General features: G+C 37.4%; 1 protein-coding gene across 1 annotated transcript in view; it reads right to left on the reverse strand.

Moving 5' to 3' along the window:
• ANKRD22 (ankyrin repeat domain 22) overlaps positions 1 to 5,862 on the reverse strand; it is a 32,973-nt gene extending 27,111 nt beyond the window's left edge. The window contains exon 1 of the mRNA XM_002756375.6: positions 5,631 to 5,862. Coding sequence (XP_002756421.1) covers positions 5,631 to 5,651 — 21 coding nt within the window. The 5' untranslated portion in view covers positions 5,652 to 5,862. The remainder of the gene's footprint in view (positions 1 to 5,630) is intronic.
• Positions 5,863 to 12,143: the final 6,281 nt, after the last annotated feature.

Consider the following 12,143-nt stretch of genomic DNA (forward strand, 5'->3'; position numbering starts at 1 on the left):
ACTTTTTAAACACTAATCATCATATTGTTCCTCTTCTTAAGACCCTTTACTTGCTTTCCATTGTGTTTCGCATGAAATCTAAATTTCTCATGTTGGACTACATGATCTGGTCCATGACAACCTCTTTACAGTGTTAACCATCATCCTTATTATCACTATTATGACAATCACCTTGATTCAGAACCATTGCTGCTATTTCACCACTGCTTAATAAATGAGCAACTCAAGCCTCATTTTCAGTGTTAAAAATTTCTTCAATAGCAACTTCTTCCAACTTACTGATGGACTCAGAAGGTATATTTTTTGCGTATGTATGGAGGTCAGACATCTGTTTTTTTCTTACTTGACATACAGAATCATTCAGTCACTACTTTATCCTCACTGAACATAGCCGCGGGGCAGAGGTTATCCCAGGCGTGCACAACTGTCTTTAGTTACTGCATTACAAGCATTGGCAACAGCATATACAACAGTCTTTATGCAAAACACCCACATCTATGTTTACTGTTGGTAACATGCTGTTTAAGAAAATGTTTTTATATTTACTCTTCATTGATCTAAGGACACCCTTCTCACATGGCCAAATTAATAAAGTCACATTTGAGGAAAAGCACATGATATAAGCATTACTTTTGATGAGAATTTTACCTGGAGAATGAGCAGAAAAGTTGTTAAAGAACAACAAAATCTTGCAGCCTCCATCCAGTCCAGCTTCCCTGCAGTGAGCATGAGCCACTGGTATAAAATGTTTGTGAAAACAATCAGAAAAGATGTCCCTGGTGACCCATGCCTTCTGTTAGCATAATAATGGACTAGTAAGAAATTCACTCTGAAAATACTGAGAATTCAAGCTTTTACCTACTATAGCAGGTTTACTTTTGTGTGTGCCCACTGCATTAGCACATCCCAGTACAATTATCCTGTCTTTGGTATCCTGGTTTCCTCCAGGGCCTTTCTCATCAGCTAAGGCAGTGTCTTTCTGAGGCAACAATACCAAAACAGTGATGTTTCATCAGCGCTAAAGACTTGATCTAGTGTGAGATTTTTATCAATGATGATCTTGGCAAACTCATCAATAAATTTCTCTGCTGCTTTCTGATCAGCAGATATTTTGTCACTACAAATATTTGAAAATTTTCATGCCATGTTTTTTCTTAAATTTATGCCAAAGGACTATGTGTATTTATAGTTTTTTTTAATTTTCAGTTCATAGTGATAGATCTTTGCTTGTTTTATGATCAGCATATCATTAAATGACATGTGTTCTTGTAATGTTGATAGATCCAGTTTTTCAATACACAATCGAGATCTTCATTTTTAGCTTTGTGGAGCGTTTTTTAAATTTTTCATTAACTTCAGCATAGGACTTCAACAGCTAATCTTTCTGTTTCTCTGAGTCATTTAGGGTGGTCATTTCAACACCATACTCTTTTTTTATTGTTTCTTTTATGAGATGAAGCTCCAGGATAGAGTGCAGTGGTGTGATCTCAGCTCACTACAACCTCTCCCTCCTGGATTCAAGCAATTCTCCTGCCTCAGCCTCCCAAGTAGCTAGGATTACAGGCATGTGCCTCTAGGCCCAGTTAATTTTTCTATTTTTAGTCGAGACAGGGTTTCACCTTGTTGGCCAGGTTGGTCTCAAACTTCTGACCTCAGGTGATCCACCCAGCTTGGCCTCCCAAAGTGCTGGATTAGAGGCACGAGCCACTGTGCTGGGCCTCAACACTGTACTCTTTTATAAGACATTTTACATATAAGACATTTTACATCTTCCATAAGACATTATACTACTGTCCAATTTATCCAAAACTTGACTTTCTATGTTATAAGTATACATAAATGCTTCCTTTCTTTCTTATCACTGTTACCTATAAGTATCTGCAGACCTTTTTGATATTTTCAACAGTATATTTACATCACAGAGTAGAGAATAAGAAACACACACACACACACACACACACACAGACACATGCATATAAATCTTGGCCCCATGGAGGCAGAGCTAAGAATCTGCTGTAAGCTCATTCATTCTGCACAGGTGCCATTTTTTTTTTTAACCTTTGTGGACTTGTTTTCATGGGGAAATCTGGGTGTGCATCAAAAAAAAAAAAAACATATCACAGCTTAAAGGGGCTGGGAAAATCTTTTTTCTCTTGTTAATGCTGAATAAACTGTGTGTTGTGCACCTGCATTTTGACTGTGACACATCACATGAGGTCAAATAGGAAATTTTCTACTGTATGATGTTGGTGCTCAAATATTTGCTGTTTTTGAGCACTTCCACTCAAATTTTCAGATTAGGGATCCCAACATGTACATACCAGAAACTAGCAGATGCCTGAAATATAGTATGTACTCATTAAATATGGGTGATTAAACAAATGGATGGATGAATGAATAAATAAATAAATATATACAAATTTTCAGTTTTGTTTTTTTTCATAAGTGAAAGTTGTCATTTTCGCTCTGAACTGTTGTGACATCATAACATTATAATTTATAAATGACTTTCAATTATACAAGGAAAGAATTAGAAAACCAGTTGGGATAGAAATGCCCAATGCTCTTCCTTCATATGTTGTTGAATATCAAAAACCTGCTAGGAGTTCATACATAAACAAAGTAGATGGAGAGACCCGGGAAGATGGTGAGAATGCAGTTTTTCTCTGTTGTCTCTGCCTTGCCTTTCTCATAGCACAGAATGACACCGTGTTAAGTGTTAAGCCATATCTCATTCACCTCTCTTGTTTTGTGATATTAAAACTGTGACTCAAGAGAGATTAAATAACTTCCCCTCAAATCCCACAAAGTTCCTGGCACAATCAGGACTAAAATATAGGTTTTCTTGACTTTCCGTCCAATGGTCATTCAATTAGTCACATCTCTATTCCTGTAGCCCCTGATTTCTCCTCCTTAACAGTACCAGCTTTCCCAACAAAACTTGCTTGACCTAAATTTCTCTCTCTGGATATTGTATATTTCAAGACAATCTTTCTGTTTTTGAACTATATTTTCATTTTCTATAGTAACAACTTCTCTGAAAAACATCCATCACCAAAGGATTAATTTTAAGTGTGTGTGGGGGGGGGGCGCATGCATACCTTTACTCACAGCCTTATAATGAGAGCCTCCCAACATTTAAAGGGAAACATCATTTAAGATGATTTTCAAGAAATGCTTTTTGGGGCCTGTGTCTGCAGCTGACAGGATCAAAAGTCTATAAAAGATTCTTTAAATCTCCAAAGTATTCGCTCCTGAACTCTTTAAAGTTCTCAGCATTTTTTTTCTTTCCAGTTTTTGTACTGCTTCACAATGCAACAGTTCTCTGTTGCAAGGTAGGAGGAGAATGTATCTCATTGGACCTGAATTTAGTTTACCCATTCTTTCCACTAAGGGAAAAGGGCACTATCCTAGTGAGAAGAACATTGGCAGAACAGCAGAGTGCTTAAGACCAACTCTCTTATGGAGCATGACATTTCTGTTAAAATAATAAGTAGTAAAAGAATTTAGTAGGTCAGCAGTGATAGAAGAAGAATCTCTTGAATGAGAAAACACAGGACCTATATCCTAGCCATTGATCTCCAGCCAATAAGCACTTTTCAACTGTGTAACTCTGAGCTAGGGACTATCTTTTTCTGAGTTTCTTCATTTGTAAAATGAGAATACTAAAAATGACTCTTATAAGATTGCTGTGTTAAATGAATTAATACATATAAAGAGATTAAAATAGGGCCTGATTTATAAAAAGTCCAAAATAAATGTTTGTTACTATTATAAATAATATGAACAAGTATCTTTGATAAGGGTTTAAATGAATCAGACTTGTTTAAAAGTCCACCTTGCACAGTCGGAGTTACTTATTCAAAATTAGGGCCTCTCCCTGAGCTCTAAGCTTATCCTCTAGCGCAGATTTCAAGACCAACTCTCTGGGATCCTCCCTCATTCTCTCCTTCTTTCTTAAAAATACATATTACATAACTATTAGTACTGCAAAGCTCTAAGGAAAAATGATAATCCTATGTCCCCTATCTAGAGGAGCTTCCAACACTCAAAGTGGGGGAAGATTTTTTAAATATAGATTCTTCCAGGCAACATAGGACCAGGGATACACCAGGCTTTTTTCTTGTCCTGAATGAGTAGCTCACACAGTCTCTTTCCTTAGGAAACACAGGGCAAATGGTATATAACAAATGAGTAGGCTATGCTTAAATATTTAAGAGATATTAAGAGATTTCTATTTAATTTTAAAGAGTTTCTCAACCTCTTTAAAATTATAGATGAAGGGTCCTACTTCAGACTTTCTACATCAAAATACCTGAGGAGGAGACTGAGCTTTTTTCTTTCTTTTTTCCAAATCACATATAATTCCCATATGCAATCTGAAAAAGTAACCAAAATGCAGAACCTTAGGTCCCACCCAGATTTACAGACCAAGAATCTGCATTTAAACAAGACCTTCAGAAGATCTGTATGCACATTAAAATGGGAAAAGTACTGGCCTGTGGTAGTCTTTCTTTCTCGGGATGGTGGTAAACAGATCACCCCTATGTCAGAACCACCTAGGATGCTCCTTTTCAAATGTATACTTCTGTACCCTACCACAGACGGAGTGAAACAGACCCTCCGTGTTGGAATCCCTTGAAATTGCATTTCAAACAAATTTCTCTCCCTAACACTTGGACAATCTAAAGTTTGAGAGTTACCAGAGTAGCATTTTAGAACACTATGTGCTGTGTCATTTTCGTATATGTGATCTCTTCATGAGACTAAAATCACTGAGCAAGACATACCTAGAGTTATAAACCAAACAGTACATTTGTACAAACAGAGATATATACACACATGGCGTTAGAAATAACTGCAAGTAAACTGTCTTTCATACTAGACAATCAGACCTATCCAAGGAGGTTCCCTGAGCACCTGCAGTGAAATGCAGATTAACCAGTTAATTGTGTCGAGAGGAGAGGGAGTAAATTATGTATAATGATATCATTACACCTCTTGTACTCTTGTTTCAACATTACTTGCTTGTACTTTCTCGAAATATTATTAAAAATCCATTTGATTCTAATAAGTTACTTCCAATTGAAGTAAAAGTACTTTTCTATCCAAAAGATGTGAAAAGAAAATAATCAAAATATCAAAATATATTGTTATTTCTCTTCTACATAGTGATAGTCTTTACTAATAATTACTAAAGGTGAATTTCCCTTCAAATACCAAGCTGAAAGGCGGTACTCCGGTCATGCAGTTCCATAAAAGAGGCATCCAATCTTTTAGATATTTAGAAAATCCAGTTGGGTAAAATTTTCTCTTTTTCTCTGAGTGTTTATCATGAGAAAAGCACAACTCAAACTCAATTTTGTCCCAATTATCCCTACAAACATCTGGACACTATGAAATGTGTATCATGCCCATCTCAACTTAGAGCTAGGTAACATTTTAGAATTACAAAATAATTTATCTTAAACTATTAAGAATATCACAAAGAATAACAAATAGGACTTTATTTTTCTGAGTTAATGCTCCCCCAGGGAATTGAACAGACAAAAAGGGATCTAAAATTGCATTTGAAAAGCATGAGTAATTTTTAATGTCTTTGGAACTCTGCTATCAGAAAGGAGACATACCTCAGAGTATAGGATTCCCATGCTGGTCCTTCACAGGCTTACTTCACCTCTACAGCTCCTTGAATCTTCCAGAGGTATTTCTATTGAATATCAAACTCCTTCCTGGCTGAGAGGAAGGTCCCTAGAAGTCCAAGCCGGTGGCAAGCTCCAGGAATCCTTTTCTAGCAAATACCTGTGAGTGCTTTTCTAGCAGCTCAGGCAGCAGCACACCTTCCAGAGAGCCCAGCACAATGAAACAAAGGCACCGGTGTCATGTGTAATGACCCAAGCCTGTATCACCTAATGCTACAACCCTGAGGAGCCGGTTTCTGAGTCATATTTGCTCTGCCAGTGGTAACATGCAGGAAAGAAGGAAGCAAAGTTAAGGGAGGAAGAAAAGTTCTTACACTGGCAGGAAGGACTCAGTGTTCAAACCAAGGTACTGTATTTCAGACATTTCCTAATCAAAATCTGGTTTTCAGTGACCATTGAAAAAGGCTAGAGACCAACAAACTTACTTGTGAGAGCCATATGTGTCTAGCAAAGAACTTGAAAAATAGTCTTCAAAATTCTCAGCCTAACAAATAACACTTTCCAGCTATTTACGCAGTTTTGTTAACTAATAAATTTACTAACATAATAAATCTTAAGTTGTCTTAAATCTCACGATACTATTCACACATTTAGCCAGCCAAATTATTTTCTAATATTCAATTTAAAAATCGTAAGTCTAAAATCAGTTACACTATTTTGCATTTTAAATTACATCATCAATTTATCAAACATGCCAGTATGCCAAATGTCTTTAACACGGTAAACATTTTATATACTACATGTCATATCAATTATTCACACATTTTCTCTGAACTGAATACAAAAATTAAAATACCCAACCGTCCACACACCCATTATAATCGTGGGACCAGCCCAAACGGGGCCTACTTTGTTGATAACAAATGTCAAGTCACTTTGTAACAGAGCCAAAAACTGTAAGTCATTTTGCCCAGGCATGCACAATAAAAATGCTTTTGCCTCTAACACCTACAAGCAATGATCCCTCTCTGGGAACCAAGAAGATGAGGACATGACTGGAACCTGAATGCAGGAACTTTTATGGAAGCTAAGGGCTCATTGGCCCAGAAGATCCAGGGCTAAAATCTGCCTCAACATACTTTACCTTAAATGGTCAAATTTGAAGCCCTTTAATCAGTCCCTGCCAAGCCAACATTCCTAAATCCTTGCCCTTGCCCTCTGAGCCCATACATTTGCTCAGGATTCCAAACCAGGGAGATAGATTTGAACCCACCTCCTGTCTCCTTGCCGGCCAGTCTTGCAACAAAACTTTTCTTTCCTCAAAACCCAGTATCCAGGTATTGGCTTGTGTGAGCACAGGGCAGCAAGCCTATTTGCTCAATAATATCATGGAAGAAATAGTTCAACCATCTCAAACAAATTGATGCGATTATCCCAATCAGTTGTGATTCCCTAGTGGCCAGAAACTAGTGACCAGGATGCTAGGCCTGTGCTTATAAATATTCAGGGAAATTCTTCTTACTCCACTGGCAAATATACTGAGCTATTTTTATAGTTATTTCAAAGATTTCATGTTTTACTGTGCAGTTGGCATTGAGGCCAGCCTCCCTGGGGTTTAAGAATTAGCTAATTCTTCCGTTAGAGGAGAGGGAAGTCTGCAATACCCACTAAGATTGCAGCTGACTTCCTCTTTGGCTTGGTTTGATTTTGTATTTCTGTAGTCTTTTAAGACATTTGAGTCTTCCCATTGACTTAAAAAAACATTAATGGTATATCCATTGGGTACTTCACTCCGTTATGCAATATTTGGTAACCTCTGGTAGCCTCTTTTGTAACCTCTTTCAACCAGTTTATGTGGACAGAACTCTTCACTGTCATTACTTCTCTGCTAAGGTTGCTGCTAACTTACTTCTTCAAGCTTCTTCTTCCCTGACTGAGCTCTAAATGTTTTTTAAATTTTCTATCAGGACTGAAACTCATCTCATTAGATTCTGCATCTCTTGACAACACCTGATTCTAAAGGAACAATACTCAGTGTAATTGCAAACAATGTAGGATTGGATCAAAAAACAAACCAGTGGACTCATTGCAATTGGTAAAACACTTGGATTTTATTCTAGGCTGTTGGGTCTCAATGATGGGTGATCTCGCCCCTCGATGGACTACAGATTTAGCAGCTAAAAAGATAAGATCTTCAGTTAAATTTGAATTTCAGATAAATTTCCAAAATGTCATATTGGACATACTTGCACTAAAAAAATACATTGCTTAACAGAGACATTGTTTTATTGGAAACCAAAGACATTTGACAATGTCTGGAGACATTTATGGTGGTCACAAGTAGGAGTGGGTGCACAGCACTATAATGTGGGGGGGGGGGCAGTGGCCAGGGATGCTGCTAATCATCCTGCAGTGCACAAGACACACTCTCAGAGCAAACAATTATCCAGCTCAGAATAGTGCTAAGATAGAGAAACTCTAGTCTAAGCCAAAAGGAGAATCAAAGGTGAAAAAAGAGCACTTGGTAAACTATACGGTCAAATTGGAATATGGTGATATACTGTCAGAATGAGATTGGATAAGCAGATATATTTGTAAGTGTTTAGGTTTCTTCCTCTGGCAATTTGAGCCTATAATTACAAAGATGGATAAAGAAAAGAAGTTTCAGAAAACAACTTTCTCAAATAAATGTCGTCTGTCAAGAATGTACCCCAGAGCTTAAAGTACAATAAAAAAATAAAAATAAAGGAAAGAAAGAGCATCTGAATCAAACACTGAATCCTTAAAATTAGTGGCATCCTTTGATGCTGGCTGTAGATGCAGCCAAGCTCCACTGACCAGCAGCCAACTGTCTATGAGGAATGAATCTCTTGTAAGGTATATCCCAAAGACTTCCCCACAAGAAGGGTTCAGTAGAGCATAACAAGGGAGTGTAGTCCACAGAAGCTCATTTGTATGCATGAGCCACACACCTGGCCCTCAATTATTATTAGGGAGACAGTTAACAACCTCCTAACCATCACCTGGTGTTCACCTAACTTTCCTGGTGGGTGGGAGGAACCCTCTCCCACTCTGCTCTTGTCTGACTAGCCACTTAATGTAAAATTGTTTCCCATTGGAGAGATTTAAGTAGAGGACTGTTGTGATCAGAATTTAATTTATATATTAAGTTCACTCCAGCTGTTGTATAAAGAGCGGATCTGAGGCAGGAAAGAAGAAATAGCAAGTAGTTAGGAAGCTATTGCATTAGGTCAGCTGCATGATAGTAGCTACCTGTGGCAGAAGAGCAGCAGTGCAGATAGAGAGAATAGGATCAACTCTAGAGTTTAGGAGGCAGAAATAACAGACTTTGCCAACTATGAGTTATTAGGCTATCTCCTAGCGTCAAACATATTTTTCTATGTTTGGTTCTTCAGTGCCTACCCCGGCATCCTGCAAGCTGCTTTTTTTCCCCTACTGGTCTGTGTAGACAAAAGTAACTTCATCTTGGATGCTAATCCACCATGTTCATTTCTGACTAAATTGCGTCTAATAAATGCCTTCTGCTTCCTACTTTATTTACTGTCCTTAGTGTAAGAACACGTACTCACTATAAATCCTACTTTTAGACCAAAGCAACCTTGATGTTATCACACAAATGATAGGTTATGATGCACATGGCACTCTTGCCTGTTCTGGTAGGTTGTCTTTAATCATCTCTTTAGAGTATGTGTCCCCTTATGCTATATGAGCCCTGGGTCTGGGAAGTAATGGTGTGGAGATCTACCTGTCTTGCTGCTGCAGACCACACTTCTGTCTGCAAGTTCCCCCAACAAATTACCCTTTATCCATAAACTGATTTTGTCTGTCTTGTTCTTTGGTTTCTTGGCTCCTTTCTTGTTTGGAGATTGTTTTACATATATGACTCTTTAATGGACATGGTCTATTTTCATAAGGAGCACTCCAGGTGAGATTACAATGCTAAAGAGGGAGAAAGAGACCTACTCATACCCTATGGGCTTGCAATTCTAGCGGCCTCATCTCACCGATAGCTCTTCATCCTAGAAAAAGCAACTGATCAAGCTTATTTTCCATGTTCATAGAACCAGCCTACGTATACCTTTCTGGGATTTCCAGCACTAACTGTTTCTCTCCCTGAACCAATTCACGCAACTCCTCCTTTTTGATTCTGAGGTACCAGCAGCTACCAGGAAGTGGCCCCTCCTCAAGGCCTGGGGCCCAGAATTTCAAGGCCCTTTTCTCTCCTAAGTTCTAAGAACCCCAACCATGCTTTCTTCCCTCAGTCCAAGGGGTGGTAGCTGCTCCTGTAATTCTATCTCTCTGAGTATTCTTTCTTTCACTTTTCAGTCTTCCAATATTTACTTAACCAATTCCTAACATTAAATTCTTCCTGTTTAAATAACTAGGTTATTTTCTTTACTTAAGTTGGACTGATGTAGTACTATGGAGATGTTTAGAAGCTAGAAATAACAGGAATTAGCATTCAAGACACATGGGAAATGGCAGGACAAGGATAATATGCATTTATCTGGCTTGGGAAATTTGGTAGATTTTTATCTTTCACAGAAAACTCTGGAAAAGCAAGATTAGGGAAAGGCTGGGAACAGATGATTAGGTCAGGTTTGCACAAATTTTATTTCAGGAACATAATTGTAGGACACTAAGTGGAGATGCCAATAGAAAGCTTATATGATTCTGGAGTTTTGGAGGACTGCACTAGATATAAAGATTTTGAGAGTCATTAGCATGTAGATTAATAAATATTAATAAATAGAAGAGTCGGAAAACCTTATCCAAGTTATTTTTTCCCTCTACAACTTTATAAAGTCCTTGGTTGTACAGAGTTAATTCTTCTTTAACTAACTCAAGGACATTTTTTAAATTTTATACCTTTTAATGTTGACAGTTGCTATTTAATCAAATAAGTACATTTGCTAATCCGGATGTTTATGTTTCTGAGTTTTATGCATTGGACCCCTGCTATCTTTTTCTATTATTCTCTTACCTGTGGAGGCTTTTTGATTTTTTATGTTAATTTTAAATTTAGTACAGGAGTCAGAGGCTAAATTGCAGTAATTATTGCTTTACACTAACATGGGGTCTTTACTCCTTTTAAAAGGTAAACCGAGGCACAATAAAACTCTCAAAAGTTGAACGAATAACAATTCATGAATTAGGCAGCATCAAACCAGAAGTGGTTTGGGGACTCTTTGGAGGAAATGCAAGAGAAACAAAGATGAACATGGAAGTAAAGCAAAGAAAATACTTGATTGATAGATAAGTAATGCAGTTGCTTTACTTGGTTTATTCTGCTGGAAAGTCTCTAGTCATATGTTAGCTGGTGACTTCTGATTAGCTAACTTTAGGCTTCCTTTTTCTTTAATATAGAGGTTTAAAAGAACTAGCCCAAGTTAAGTTTTGCTTATGTTTGCAAATCAAGCAAGGTTGAGGTCACTTATGAGACCTAACTGACTTTGTGTGCTCAGGGATTCTTCAGGCCTGGTCTCTAGTTTAATTTATTTTAACTCTCCCAAGATTCAATAAATCTTGTAAAATTTGGCATCAATTTTGAACTTTCCAGTAAATAAGAAATTTACGATAATGGAGGAGGAAATGGCATCAGCCAGCCCTTAAAATAAAAAAATTGGCATTGTAAGTTTAAATTTAATATGTCACTTAATTGTTTAGCACTTATGCAACATTTAATTTCATGGTGTGCTCTATTTCTTTGTCATCCTCTACCATGTACTTGCAGCATTAGCTGTCATCATATGCTTTAATCAAAACACCAAGAGTACATCTCATGATCAAGGTCCCATAGTCATCAATGTTGTGATTTGTGTTTCTTAATTTTTGAGATACCTTAATTTATCTAAGTCGAGGGAGTTTATATTTCTTGGTAAAAATAGAATAAGAAATAGCTCTATTACCTATAAATCCTTATTGAGAAATCCTGTTATAGTGCATGGCTGTTTCCAGAGATAGTCACCTGCTTCTGCAAACTCCATTACTCCTCCAGTGACTCAGGAATTTTGCAGTAAAACCAGTTTTACAGTATGAGACAAGCTATACTCTTTAGGGTGTAAGTCTACTACTTTGACCTAAGATGAAGGGTGCTGCCTACTTTAAACTTTGCACCACATAGTTTTCCTTCCTCCATGTGCCTTTTCAGGTTGAAAAAGAGATGCTGTATCTCAACTCCCTTGCAGGACCTTCATATTCATGCAGCACATTCCACTCTGAGTCTATGAAATGCAGTCTCACATTTTCACAGGGTTTTGTCTGTTTATTTGTTTTGTCCTTTTTATAATATGTAATAAAGGGTTATTTAGACTGTGTTGGAGAAAGGAGGTTTGCTTGTCTTCTTAAATTAAGTTGTTGTTAAGGTCATGGGAGTCAGCCTTTAGGTTGACCAGATGCCCATCCATCCTCTCTAAGAGCCAACCTACTCCCCTACTTCTTGATAATGCCCAAACCTTTTACAACCAACCATTTATTATG

Source organism: Callithrix jacchus, chromosome 12 (assembly GCF_049354715.1).
Source record: "Callithrix jacchus isolate 240 chromosome 12, calJac240_pri, whole genome shotgun sequence".
Classification (NCBI taxonomy): Eukaryota; Metazoa; Chordata; class Mammalia; order Primates; family Cebidae; genus Callithrix; species Callithrix jacchus.